General features: G+C 39.0%; 1 protein-coding gene across 2 annotated transcripts; it reads right to left on the bottom strand.

The window, feature by feature from the left end:
* Positions 1 to 3,641: 3,641 nt before the first annotated feature.
* isl2b (ISL LIM homeobox 2b) lies at positions 3,642 to 7,693 on the bottom strand (the record flags this gene model as incomplete). Of its 2 annotated transcripts, none has more annotated exons than XM_084001061.1 (6): positions 3,642 to 3,758; positions 4,136 to 4,303; positions 4,982 to 5,262; positions 6,406 to 6,668; positions 7,013 to 7,202; positions 7,633 to 7,693. In XM_084001061.1, the coding sequence occupies 6 exons, from the start codon at positions 7,688 to 7,690 to the stop codon at positions 3,642 to 3,644; spliced, it is 1,077 nt and encodes a 358-aa protein (XP_083857187.1). The 2 variants fall into 2 exon arrangements, with proteins under 2 accessions (XP_083857187.1, XP_083857186.1); XM_084001060.1 differs by having other exon boundaries at positions 4,982 to 5,265; positions 7,633 to 7,690.
* Between the last annotated feature and the right edge of the window lie 7,693 nt (positions 7,694 to 15,386).

Here is a 15,386-nt window from a genome sequence, read left to right as displayed (position 1 = left end):
AGGATAAATATCCTAAAATACATGCCTAAAATATTTTTCCAGCTAAATCAAGCTGAGAGCACAGTTTAGGCTGGCTAAGAGACCTATAACTATGTTATTCTCTGTGCTGTCAAATTATGGAAAATGTTTTTCTAAAGAAAGAAAAAAAGTGAAAAGCATGAAGGAGCAGCCCCAGCCTGTCAATCACATTTTGGTGCCCTGTGCATTTTCCCAGCACCAGAAAACAAAAACAAATGAATAAATAAATAAAACATGTCCAAAATGATTAAAGAATATTTCACTGCTCCCTATGTGAAAGGTGATGTTCAGTGTGTGTGTGTGTGTGTGTGTGTGTGTGTGTGTGTGCGTGTGTGTGTGTGTGTGTGTGTGTGTGTGTGTGTGTGTGTGTGTGTGTGTGTGTGTGTGTGTGTGTGTGTGTGTGTGTGTGTATGTCAGTGACCGCTTAGTGACTGCGTGGTCGCGGTGGGCGGCGCTGTGAGTCCTTCCCGAGCACGCCGGGTGATCTAATTACGCGCACCCTTCTACCAATTAGAGAATTACATCACACCTCTAAATGGACTCGTCCTCTTAATCATTAATGGTAGGGTGTCAGTGCCTCTGACAGCGTCTATAGTTGCATCCTGGCTATTTGACACACGCTGACTCGTTTTCAGCGCTGCAGAACTGACACAGTTTGGACTTAATTAATAACAGCACTGACAGCTGAGCAAAGAAGATATTAGCCTTTCATGTTTGCTCTATTTCGGATTTTTGCTTCTATGATGCAAATGACTCCAAGTTGTGCCATTAATGCACTGAAACGAGTGACTACGCGTGCGTGCGTGCGTGCGCGCGTGTGCACACGGGGATCACCTGTGTTTATTCTGAGTCTTGTTTAACGCACCGAGGGGAAACGCCTATCTATAGAGTCGCTGGAAGATCATATGGCCTACAGGTACTCAGGCGTCATTTTATAGGTGTCAGAGGACGTGATCTCTGATCTGAATGAGCCACACAGACTGGTAGGCAGCCTAATGACTGGAGCGGAAAACATAAAATGGAAAATAAACTTTAACTGCACTGGTTAATGTTGCAGCCTAATGAATTTTTTGTGTATGTAATTGTCCATTTAAAGTTTTCTGTCATTTGCTGTTGTCGCTTCTGTCCAATCTTTCACTTTCCACACGCCCGTAAATAATGATGAGTTTTGGAGCACTTAGCCTACTTTAGATTTTTTTTTTTACATAGGCAATGTATTTTTTATTTTAGGCCTACATAAAAAAAAAAGAAGTAAATTATTACATTTTTTAAAATCTATATTTTTTATTTGGCATGTCAAAGCTGAGATTTGGGGGAAATTGTAATAACAATGACATAATTTTAGTTAATTTAAATTTTTTTTAAAAGCTAATCATTTTTATACACAAATCCATACAGATAACTAACTGTTGGGGAAACAGTGATTTTGAGCTGGAGGAGAGTTAACAGGTCTGCATTCTTGTCTGTAAACGCCATTGTTATTAGTCTCTTATCTCTGTTATCTTAATCTGCTCGCAGTGTTTACTAATCTTATTTGAAATAGCTCAATTACACATCTATTATCTGCCTTTTGTCATTCAAACTTCCGATGAAGATGCTGCCCCTGCACGAGGAATGAAAAGAAACATTTTATTTTTTTTAATCCTCACGGTGTAAAAGTCAAAATTCACGCTCTTTGACGCTTTGGCGAATTCAGGCTTTCTCACTCGCTGTATTATTGAGTCGAGCTTTGCAAAATCCCAGGTTGAGATAATTCACATATTTCCAATCAAAATTTACCATGAAAATAAAATATTAAGAATAGGCCTATGTATTTTTCTGCATTTTTACAATAAATATGACTAGTTAAATGTCCCCATCCAGTTGGCAACCTTTTCAAAAAAAAAATATATATATAAAATAAAAAATAAAATAAAAACTTAGAGAAGCTAATTAAAAGACTTCGGAATTACATGGACAATAAGAATATTAGTCTACACACACTTTAAAATAAAACAAAATAAACCCGAATAACACATGTTTCAGGGCATATGTGGGAGCTTTGTTTTGTGTAAAGGAGTCACTTCATTTAGTCTGAGCTGTCATCTTGGCTGACCCGTGCGCAATAACGCAATTCACTGAAGGAAAATAAACCGAGGAGGAGAAGTGACCCTTTACGAGCTGCTCCCTGCTCCCCTCACTTACTGGGGGCTTCGGGGAGGGTACGTGCACAATGTGTGTATGTATGCGCGCGTGTGTGTGTGTGTGTGTGTGTGTGTGTGTGTGTGTGTGTGTGTGTGTGTGTGTGTGTGTGTGTGTGTGTGTGTGTGTGTGTGTGTGTGTGTGTGTGTGTGTGTACGGACCGGGGGTGTTTGGTTAGTTTGTTGTGGCTTCAGTCAGTGTATCGCTTGCAGGTGATGCCAGGACTAGATAAGAGGTCGCCGATCCCTTCGCGCTGTCTAGACCAGCCTGTGACTCAACCAGAGAAACTGGACTGAGCACAATTTACAGCAGATTTTTGCCCCCAAGATAGTAAATGACCACTGGCCGAGTCCTGCTGCTTAACCGAGGGGGGAAAACGCCGCGAGATGGAGCGGAGTGATAAGAAGACACGGCCTCTGGGCTGCAGTCCAAGCAGACCAGCTTCAATATAAGCTGAACAGGACAGACAACATAGTCGCTGCAACTGAAACACGCACTTTTGTCTCACTTTCTTTTTTTTTCTTCTTTTTTTTTTAACGAGTCATGTCCGGCCCTGCCAGCTCTCTGCAGGCTTCCTACATCAGAGATCACTCGCTTTACTTTTGCAGCTAAACAATTTTCAAATAAAATCAATAATTCAAAAAGCGAAAGGCGATAGGTTAAAAACAAACTGCGCCTGTAGAAGACACTTTATGTATTCAGCTTTTTATTTTTTTTATCAGTTAATAATCCCTTACGAGTCGTTTCCTAACAATAAATAATATAACAATAATTTACTTTTTTTGTTCGAGAAGCTCAAACAACCTGTATCCTGCCCTTAACATAAAGTATTTTTACAACACGAATAATTTGCAGATTATCATGCTCTGACCTTAAGACAAAAGAGTCAACTGGACTCGACAAACGCAATGAACGTATCAAAAGATTCTCAGGTTGAAGAAACAAAGACACAAGAAGATCACAATGAGACTGCAGAGTGTCCGTCTGTTTCGACAAGGAAAGGTTTCCAAGTTTTGTGTTTCTCTTGGAAGGTTCGTTGAAGTATATCCACCAGGAGGCCTCTTCTGCATCCTCAGTCTCCAGAATCAAGTCATGCAACGATTTGTTCTGCTTGTTTTTTGTTTCGTTTTTGTTTTTTTGTTCAATGAAATCTCCAAAAGAAAAAGAAAAAACTCGGAGTCAGTCGGTGCTTTCTTTGTTCCATCTCCGCCATGTCAGGAGTTTTTAAGAAAAAATATTAAACTGTCTCTCCTCTGAAGTTTTTGGGCGATGTGATGAGCTGGTCACATGCAAAGGGTGGAGGGAGAAGGGGGGAGAGGAGAGGCCGGGATCATGCTGCAATCGTCCTTGCAGGAGCTGAAGGTGGGGACGAGGAGGGTGGATGGGTCGGTGGGTGGATGTTTGGGGGGGGGAGGCGTCCGACAGATGTGAGGTCCCCGTTTTCACGTCTCCACCGGGCTGGGTACCATACTGTTGGGGGTGTCCGGTAACTGAGAGGACAATGAAGTCACGTCGCTGCCCGAGGAGTTCCCGAGAGATCCCGATTCAGAGAAAGACACCTGAAGAGAGGGAGACAACGTGTCAGAGCAGGAAGCCTATTCGGGACTTTTATTTTGAAAGGATGAATGTATAGGCATGTAATTCAAGTTGTTTTATTATTATTATTGCTGGGAATGACGCCTTAATGCCACCCACGTGACTGGCAGAGTGTGTGTTTATGGGTGCATGATATACATGCAACACAATTTGAAATGATATTTATGTGCAGAAAAAATAGATACCCATAGATAGATAGATAGATAGATAGATAGATAGATAGATAGATAGATAGATAGATAGATAGATAGATAGATAGATAGATAGATAGATAGATAGATAGATAGATAGATAGATAGATGTGTGCACATCTAACTCAGTCTGTCCTGAACACACACACCAGTTGTTGGAAGGCTGGCTGGTCCAGGTCGCTCTGCAAGGCGAACTCACTCAGGGCCTTCCATGGAGGCTGGTAGGTCTGGACCTCCACCGGGTTTCCCTGCATGGTGCTCTCGTGTCGTATAGGACTCCCAGCCACGAGAGGCGTCCCTGTGAGGCCCTGCAGGTTCTGATCAAACAGAATGAAAAAAAAAGAAAGTTACTTCTCTTGTTGTGCAAGAAAGCATCTGTCACCAATGAAGTAACTGAAGAAAATGGTTGGTGTGTTCTAATAATACTGAGACACATGTTTTCAGTTTAGGATAAATGCTAAATTTGTAACAATTGGGTTCCTTTTTGGGGGGTTTGGCAATCACTGATCTATAGTAAGAAGAAAATGTTTTATAGATGCAGATGGAGCCTGTTTTTATCTTTCAGGTCAAGCAACTGAAGCCAAAGCAATTGATTCATTATTCACTGACTTAAAGTTTGAATACAGAGTAGCACTGCAGCCAAATGGGTTGTGCTGTGTTTCAGGTCATGGAGAATAAAAGGTTTAGGACAGGGTGAAATTATAGGATGAGTCATTGCTGGTGGTTCAAATTAGTGGACGTACTGATAAGCAGGGTAAACAACCATGTAAACAAAACATAACCATATAATCATTAAAAACATCATTAAGGTTACGGTTTGCATCCGTTTCCCACTCCTCACTAAACTCTGCATTTCTTAATTAATTCCAGCCTCAACCTGGTTCCAAATTAAGATTTCAAATAAGTGCCACAACAAATGAGGTGAGAAAATGCAAAAATCAAAGTTAAAAAATCGTTGGTAGTAATCAAGTGGTCAAACTTACGAAGATGCTTACAGTCTTATCACTGTGCTGCTGCTGGAGCTGCTTCATGAGGATGGATTTCTTTTTGTCTTTGCAGCGCTTGTTCTGGAACCAGACCCGGATCACCCTGGGGCTGAGGCCGGTCATCTCCACCAGCTGCTCCTTCATCAGCGCGTCCGGCCTCGGGTTGGCGTTGTAGCAGGTCCGCAACGTGTGGAGCTGCTTCTCGTTCAACACAGTCCTCACCCGCGTCGTCTTCTCCGACTGCTTGTGGACGTGGTTCCTGTGCGGGGCCTGCCGCACCGTGACCGGGTCTGCTGAGGACGGAGGAGGACGGAGAGGGTCACAGACAGCCTCCTCGGTTTTGATACGAATAGGAACTATCTGCTCCTTTTATGTCCTCTTGGATTATTTTTGTTTGAAGGGATTTATAACACACACATTTGTGCATGAGCTCAAATCACACAGATAATTTGAATAAAACAGCTTTTTTTTTTTTTTTTTAAAGAAAGAAAAGAAAAATCTGTATTTGGTTATCTTTACATTATAAAACTTTATTCTGATGTGATTATTGCACTTGCATGAATAAAAATCATATCCAGTCTATAATGTACAATTTTACCTATTGTTGTCCCATTATTACAAAATGTTTTAAGGCTTCACTTAACCACTCACATGCACTGATGTCAGCCTATAATAATAATCAGCCGAGAAAACAAGAGAGGCATTTTTTTCCCCTCCACCAGATCTATGATTTCAAGTCAGTTAAACCTGTAAATCTCTGCTGAAATTTGAAATCCTGCTGGTGCCACTGTCCCAGGCCGCTGTACATGTTCTTTTCAAATGAGCGCTTTATGCAGGAAGTCCTTGAATATTATTCTCACATTTGATTCGTTCGCTTTGGCAGGCTCCCGCAAGATGACAGCTCCACACACACACACACACACACACACACACACACACACACACACACACACACACACACACACACACACACACACACACACACACACACACACATTCTTAGGCTTCACACACTCGCTGCCACAGCCGCTACTCAAATACCAGATTATTCAGATAATGGCAACAGAGCAGGTTAGTGCTAATAAGATCAATTATGAAATTAGCCTAAAGAAAGGTCTCAGCACACACTTTACTCACGCACGCACACACACACACACACACACACACACACACACACACACACACACACACACACACACACACACACACACACACACACACACACACACACACGAATATCGATGTTTTAAAAAGAGAGTAACTACAGAAAATATCTAAACGTTTTTGAAAATCTTACATTATTGTAATAGGCTACTAATTTTATTTTTTCCTAAATTCGCGATGTCAGATTATTTTCTGCAAATAATACTACTAATAATAATAGGCTAATAATAATAATAAGAATGTAATACTTATAATAATAATAATCTGACCTGCCAGGTGCAGCGGTCTGTTTGAGTGGATGTGTCCGGGGCTGATGGGGCTTCCTGCGGAGCTCCTCTCCAGCAGCAGGCTGTGGTCCGCCCGGCACAGCAGCTCTTCTTCCCGTAAAGAGAACTCATCTCCCGGCAGCAGCTGCCTGCTGCACACCGAGCACCGAAAACACTCGATGTGGTAAACGTTATCCCGGGCTCTCATTACCAAATCGCTGCTGCTGAATCCCAGGTTGCATTTTGCACATTTTATTCCAAACAACCTGGGGAATTAGAAATCGTTCAGAGAATTAGAAATGCAGGGAGAGAACGTGGGAAATAAAAACAGAAGACAACTTTTGGTTGACATGTCAGAGCTGTGAGATTTAGTGTTTGAATGTGACTTGTGTTTTTTTTAATTTTATTTACTCAGTTAAGTTAACAAGACAATGTTTTTTTTATTTTACAATAATTGTAGGCTAAATTAAACTGCAGTTTAGGCTTTGTGCTCATGACCTTTTCTGTCTAAATTAATACCTTAACTTGAGATCTATAGTCTTACTTGTTATCCAAAATAATTAAAGGTGTTTTTGCGAATAATATGCTACATATTTTCAAGAACTCCTACCTTACATAATCTCTTTTACAATAGGTTTTTCCGTCTCGGACGAAACAAGTGCAGGTCTCATCCAGGTACTGGCTGCACTCTGCACACTTCAGGCAGGCTGCGTGCCACTCCAGGTCGGGAGACACTCTCAGTATGTACTGGTCATGGATCTGGCTTCCACATCCTACACACATCGCGAATCCTGGCTTCTCTGCAAAAAGCCCACAGCAGCATAAGCACAGACTGAAACCTCAGTCCAATAAATCGCAATCGCAAACAAATACAGTATTTGTTACACGTGTTACATTTTACGTCCAGTTTGCAGCGAACTCCTCTTTCTCTGCAGACTGGACAACTCCTGCTGTTATGTAACAGATTGAGACTTTTGCCAGTGCTCGCAAAGCACAAATACTGAGTTGTTTCACTTCTTTAAAAAAAAGAAGAAAAAAGAAGCCTTCAAAAAAAAAAAAAAAAACAGCCTGAGAAATAACAGTGCACAATTTTGCATTAGCAGAAAAAAAACGACTTTGGGAGCTATAGTAGGTGCACTGCTCAATATATCATGTAGCCCATAAAGCCACTGCGATGAAAACACAATCTGCCACTTCAAAACTCCACCGAGCGGCTCCGCTTCTACTTACTTTTGGAATGATCCCCCATATCACCCAAGAAAGAAGAGCTGAAAATAATATCCACCATACAGGAAGGATAGAGGGGACTGTGGTAGGTGCGGAAAAGATGTGAGCAGATGACTGGCCCTTCGCTTGCCTCCCTGATAACTTGTGTCTCTCCGGACTGGAAGGGGGGGCAAGGAGGCTGCAGGGTCCCACGCGCTGCTCCTCTGACGTCATGACGTCCACACCGGACCCTCCAATCGCCCCACTGCATCTCCCTCAACTTACAAGAAAATAAATAAATCTAGTGTGTAGCCTATTTATGGACAATAAGCCTGAGAATGCAGATATTTTTACATTTGATGATGTCGAACAGAAAAAAAAAATGTTCTCAAAGCAACATCATCGAATCAACAGTTTTTGAGATGAATAGGTATATTTAATGAACATGAAATGTGGCAAAGCTCTTTAAAAACATCTACCACTTGTAAATTCAAATTCAATATAAACTACTATTAATGTATTATTTGGTTCCATCACACAATTTTAAAGATAGGCTAATTAATACATAAAAAGAAATACACAGGTCAGTGGCCCTTTTTTCTAACTCTGCTTTTCATATTTCTTCCACTAAATTTCCATCTATTTTGATTCTATTCTTTAGTGGCTATAAAATGAAAATCATTTTTCATGTGATGATGCAGAGCCACGTCTCTCTCTCTCTCTAAAGAGACTTTGATCTGGTGGTAAATCAGCTGATTACTGCCTTGATGCCTTAATTTTATTTTATTTTTCTTGTTTTCAAATCAAAGTGATAACTTCTTGCCGCCAGGTGAGTTTTTTGGGACATAAATTCAGCAGATCTGAGGTCAGTGGAGAAGACTTTCTGCTATGTCCGGTCTGCTGTTCATGTACTCGAGAACAAGGCCATCTACTGGAGGAAAAGCTGAACTGCTTTAATTGGATAGAGACGAATAAGGGTTCAGGTTATGGACCCATCTGTGTGTGGAACAGGAGTGAATGACAAAGTTCTTCTTATAAGTCATTTATTTTTCTACAGCTCCACATTAGATATAGGTTTATATAATAGACAATTTAATAATTATCTTCAAACATTTCAGCTCGATGCTTTTTTATATTTAGACTGACTTTTAGTTCCAAAATAGATGCAGGCATGTCGGTTTTAAAGTAATTAGTCATATCAAATAGCCTATTCATTGAATCCCCCTGAATAGAAAAACACAAACAAACTATTTTTACATAAAATTATAACCAGATCCATTTTGAGTTTGGCAGTTGGGTTTTAATCAAATGTGTTTTATAACCAATCATCAATGTTTGTGAATGACTTGATAACATGCATTTTCCATTTTCACTCTCTTTTATCCAGTCATGTAAGTGTTTGTCAAACCAAACAAAGTTATGGAGAAGAACAAGACTGTGGATTAAAAAAAAATATGGTACTACTGAATTGAATACTGAATTCCATAATCCACATGCTTGAATAATGTTTCAACTAATGACTCTTATTTTGAAAACAACGAGCTTTGGACACATAATAATGTGTAAGAAGAGAAGTCTGGGAAAATTGGTGATAAGAAATGTTTATGAAATGTTAGTCATTGTTGTGTGCTCCAAATATAGCGAAAATAAAATGAAAGGCAAAACACATCCCTGTTCTGGTTTTCAATAACCTATTTACAAAGTCCTTAGTCTGCAACGGGTCACTATGTGTTGAATAAATATCAAATACAGCTGTTTCACGCTTCAATTGCTTTAATAAAAAATCATTAATTAGATTAGATTAGATTTTTTAATCGTTTGTTATTTAGTACTGTCTCATTATGTGGCTGTATGTGTGTGTTTTACATTTAACATCTGTTGTAGAAAATACATTTGGACTTTGACACAGCTGAGTTTAATGACACTCTTCAACGACGTGAAAGAATATACAGTAGCCACTCACCTCCTGTATTGGTGATACCAACAGTATATTGAGTATAAGGTATTACTATTATTGTTTTGACTTAATGCTTTCACACTGAAGGCCTCTTCTTTACAGGCATTGGTTGTGGCAGAGAACAGGCTACACTGGATTCATCACTGCAGCGAGCAAAGTTGGAGATAGACTCCATCACACCTACGTGCTACCAAGTACCAACTGTGTATTTTAATAGTACTTAAAACTAGTATTAGGTATTCTTTAAGCAGTCCCTGCTTAATCAGGGGCAGTGATGGTTTGCAAAGAGACACTCGTACATTTTGTGTCTACTGCTTTTGGCATCTTGTGCTTTGTTTCTGATGTCGTTAACAACTGGGACACTGTTTTATGTGAAGTGTAATCCATCATTGCAAAAGCAAATAGCAGATAATTCAAGAGTTCATATAAGCACAAATTGATGTTTGAGCTATTAATAGACCAAGCTGACATGAAGGTAGTGAACAAAGCCTGAGTTGATTCGCTGTGCTGAGGTCAAAGGGTTTGAGAGGACATCATGATTAATACCACAGCCTTCTGCTAGATTATTTATGTGTGTTTCTGCTGTGTTGTTTTTTTTTGTCAGAGAAGAATTATGATTTATGAAATAGAAATGCCTGTCACAGAAATACAATTTGTTGGTAGATGGTTGAATAACTTTCAGCCTCTGTCATATAAAACTTCTGTTTTTGGTCTACAAGAAATTCACATTGGATAAGTCAAAATCAGTTAAAACACAAATATGAAACCTCTACTTTTGATCATGTAATCTGTTAATAAATGCAGTTTTTTTTTTTTAAATATACAAGTTAGATTTGTTTAATGTGTTACTTCTGTCTTGTTATCTCTGCCAAATAATCTTACTATACATCACATCACATCACAAGTTTTCAAAAGAAAGTTCTGCAAATTGTTAACTGTAGTAAATCATTTGCTCAAATTCAAAGACAAAAGTAAAATAGTTCTCTGTAATTAATTTAGTGAAGTGTTTGGGCATGCAGAAACTCTGATATTGTATTATGCACATTGGATTTTGCAAGTTCAACATTTATGTCTGGATGTTCTAATGCATCTACAAGTTTTTTTTAATAAGTTACCTCATTTTGTAAACTGTGATTGCTGAATAGGACTGTCAGCTCGCAGAGCTAATGGTATTTCAATTGAATTAGGATGCATTAACTAAAACGTAGGTATTTGAATAGAGTTCATATTGATCTTTTTCTAGGCTAGACCTTCCTCTATATAAAGTGCGTTACAGTTAATTCAATGTGATTTACTCACTGGCATCTGTCAGTTTAAATTGTACTATGATGTTTTTCACAAGGCGTGTCATATTCAAGCCACCTTTATCTCTTATTGTGCATATGGCCTTGATATAATGATTAAAAAATATATATTTTTAAGGTAGAGTCTGTAGGTTTGTTCGTTGCAGTTTATAAACACAACATTCAATTTGGGCCCCTCCTCTCAGGCTCAACTGTGCATGCCCCCTGCCCCTGGCAGCAGTTGTCAGGACTGACTCATGTTCTACTGCTGTCAGGGCCGTTGCTAGGAATTCTGGCCCCCCAGAGAATACTAAAGTCGGCCCCTACCCCCTAACTTTTTCAGTTTTGTTTTTTTTCTTAGACTACGTATGTATTATAATTTTTCATTTAGCCTACTTTGTTTTGATGCTAATGCAGCATTACTATGAGTGTTAGTCAGGGTCTTATGCAGAATAAATCAGCCATACAAAGATTAGACTACTGGGGTTTTTTGTGGGCCCCACTGGGTGCTGGGCCCCTAGAATTATCATCACCTTTCTCCCTTATACAACGGCCCTGACTGCTGTTCACATTGAACCCTTCTCCACTTTGGCCTTCAAAGTTCCCATTTGAATATTTGCTACTATCACCAAGATAGCGGCTGGATGCCGTCAAGCCGGGAAAAATGGCGGATACACACTTACCAGCAAAGAAAAGGAAATACAGTCCAAGCGCTCTGCAGACACAGTCACCACCACACATGAGTAGAAGTCCATAAGCAGGATTCCTTCCATCTAAGTCTATATTTTGTTTTTCAGGAAAATCCTACAGACATACCTTTAAAGCCCTGTGAGCGATTTGGGCGCCCAAAAATGTTGTGGCTCACTTTCAAACAAACTTTTTTGTGTTTGCTAAACTGAATGCAACTACTGACATCACTGATGTCAGAATCCTAGGATGGTTGATGCTGGCGAGTTGTGATGACTGCAGTCAGTAGACAGTGAAAATGTAAAGAGGGTTCAAGATGCTGTGGCTAATTCATACATAACCCTAGCCACTATAGCATGTGTAGCCTATATGCTGCAAGATGAAATATATAAAGTGAAGTTATTGTGCTGTTTGGCTAATGCAGCAGGTCAAAGATTGGGTTTATGGTAGTTTTATATTCAATGTTCGATGAATTATTGTATGCAGCACCATTGTTTGTGACCTGTTAATGACTGCTAGACCTAACCCAGACATCACTCTGGCATAAAAGCCTCCCTGAAGAATCTCTAATCACAATTTGATGGGGCCCATTAACCTCATGCAATATATATGTGTGACTGAAATCATCCACTTAAACTTTGGCAAGAGCCAAATGTTCTTGTTTGGGATTCGGGGGAGGGGAGGGCAGGGGAGGGTTCCTGGCCTGCCATACTGAACTTCTCACAGTGACTCGTTTTCTCTTGAATGTTTTAGGGTTCTATGGCACTTTGCCTCCATTGTCAGACCTATAAGTAATTTACAGTGGCCATCCCTTCAGACTCCCCAGGCTGAATTCAGTTGAAGTTGTGCCAGTTTGTTTATTAACTGGCTTGATGTGATTAAAATGAAGATGTGTTGTGTGAGATCTGCAGGGAATGCCTGATGCACACTGAAGTGCAGTGAGAGGGTCAAGGTTCTCAGCGTGAGTGTTACAGTGTTTGAAGCAACATTTATTTTGTAATTCACAAGTCTAAAAATAATAATAATTGTGTATTTTTAAGCTAATTTAATTTTAAACCCTTTAGTACAATGCATAGAAAAAAAATATTTATACATTCTCTCAACCCTATCCTGTTATCAGCTCATTATTAACGATATACAAAATTGAAGCTGCTCTTTGGTGTTTTCCTGAAAACAAACACATTACGTTGTCATTAAATTAAGTGTCATTCATTCATTCATTCTTCTCATTCTTCATAATCCATAAAATTGCACAGGGAATGTTGAAAGATATATTTTAAATCATGAATTGCTTACATCAAAGCTTCTTCTTCTTCATCTTCATCTTCTTCTTCTTCTTCTTCTTCTTCTTCTTCTTCTTCTTCTTCTTCTTCTTCTTCTTCTTCTTCTTCTTCTTCTTCTTCTTCTCCTCCACATGCTCATGTATGTGCAATGTTACAAAGAGAACAAGGACCAACTCACTAAAATATTGCACTATAATGCTGCCAGTGGTAAAAACATGTATCATATCATGGTAATATAAAAACAACAACAACAACAGACACAGTTGGCCAAGAAACATCTTCATGTTTGATTTCTTCATTCATAGCCTGTCAAAGCTCGCTGCTGTTTGTAAGAGTGTACTGTAGCATGTGCAATTTGGTGTAGGAAGGAGCAACAGCATCTTTAGATGCAGTTTTAGTACATGTGGTCTCAGAGGGACTCAAAGCCTTAATTCATCTGACCTTTATGTTTTTTTTGTGTTACATAATTCAGGACAAGGCTTTAAGAGCAGTCACAGCTTTAATGTGTTGTTGAATGAGTTGCTAAACTAAATTCTGCAAGTTTTATGTTGTGACTAGCTCTGTCAGTTTCCTTTTTTAACATGTATTTTCCCCTGTTTGTCTAACCACATTTCTTATCTTTATATCAACTTATTTGAATGCTTAAATAAATGAATCTGGATAATTTTGCTCACTAAATTGAACTTCCATAGTGAGTTTGGCTTTAGGTGCATTCTCAGGTAATAAGATATTAAAAATGCGTGGATATCTCCTTAAATTATGTAAATGACTTTAAGACAAAAAGACAAAGCATTACTTTGATTAAAATATATTGCACTGCAAAAAACAATGTTTTTTTTTGTTTTTATTGTTGTTGTTTTTGTCTCACAACAGTGAAGGTATTTCTGCATGCACAGTTATTCATTTTGTGACAGGTGCTCAAAAATGCCTCAGCCAGGAATAAAAAAAAAATCACATCCTCATGCAAGCGAGTCCGTTCTGAGAGGGGAACCATGTTGTAGATTTATAATTCATAATTCTTCTGAGTTAATGCAGTATTCACATGATAATTAGTATTAATTTTTGATTGGTGCCTGAGGGCATTTCTTGCATTGTTGGGCCAAAGAACCAGAGCCATTATTACCATATTAGTGTAACTGTCAGTTGCCTGTTTTAGTTTACAAATGCACATTTTGTATTTTATTATCAGCTGCTCTCATTACAACAAAGTGGCAATCTTGTTGCTTATCATGGCTTTAACAAGAGGCTGTGTCACTTAAATGAGTCAAGAAGCATATCTGTTTGGACTAGTCAAAACAAAGCTATCACTATATGTGTGTGACAAAGAAAAATATCAATACACCAGTTTTGAAAGGAATAATCATCAATGGATTTATTTCTATTATTATTATTATCATTAGATTTTGTTGCAACTTAAATTGAACATGATTTGCATGCTTTAGGGACTGGACAAAAACTGCTGTTCTTTCCACCTACATGTTACAGCTTTCATTCTTGATATTCAACATAATATGCATTAATGTCTTTTTATGAGCATTGCATAAATTAATCAATTAATTCTAAACATTATCCTAATGGTTTTCATTTTTATAGTTGATTAGTTGACTAAAAATCGATAGGCAACCGTTCTGACAATTGTTGTTGAGTCATTTTTCAAGCAAAAATTAAACGTTATCTGATTTATTGTTTTTCTTTGTCATCTGCAACTATTAAGTAAAGATCTGGTAGAAAACCAGCAGATTGGATATGTTACTTCTGGGTCTGTGAGATTTTTGCAATTATGTTACAGACTCTTTTTAACTTTATGGTAATTTATATTTTTGATATGAACTATGTAAATCCCTATATACAATGTCACAGTGAAGACAAACCACTGAATGTTTACTCAGCTGCACTACTACACATACATGGGCTGACTAATTTAACATAATAAACATGAGTCCAGGCTTTGCTGTCATGTGCTCTGTGCTACTCTGCTTACTGACCAACTGATTAACTCACTTGTGTCACAATTTGCCTGTTTTGTAAAGCACTCATGTTCTCACACCTGAGGGAAGCCTTTCTGTGTGAAGGAAGAGGTTTCAGCATCACTTTGGGGTATTTTATCAACAGGACAGCAGGTGCATGACTCCCTGACCCACTCCCTCCACCATCTGTGTGTGTCTGTGTGCGTGTGAGCATGGCAGACAGCCAGAGCTCGGAGGAAGCTGGCCGTGCCTGCAAACCGAATGGTGACTCTGGTGAACCAAAAGCTGCCTGCTGCTGCCTCAGTCGGCCACTTTACTGAGGAAACTTTGAAAGGCTGTTTGTATGCAGCTGGATTCTGAAGGCAAAGGGGTCTGCTTTTTTTCTGTCTCTGAAGTGAAAAAGGGTCCTCTAGATTGACAGCGCCTTTCATACTGTATTATCCGGCCTGGCTTTTAACTCCAGGAGAACTGTGTTCACAAATTGATGCTCTGCTCCTTTGGGGCTGTGGCTGAAACATTAAATTGTACTGAAATATTCATATGTGAGTGCATTTAGCTGAGAGCAATTGATGTGCGACTCCCCAGAGGCCAGATGGAAATG

This window comes from Trachurus trachurus (genome assembly GCF_905171665.1).
Source record: "Trachurus trachurus genome assembly, chromosome: 3".
Taxonomy (NCBI): domain Eukaryota; kingdom Metazoa; phylum Chordata; class Actinopteri; order Carangiformes; family Carangidae; genus Trachurus; species Trachurus trachurus.
Note: the sequence above shows the minus strand (reverse complement) of the source record. Positions and strands in the feature narration are given on the sequence as shown.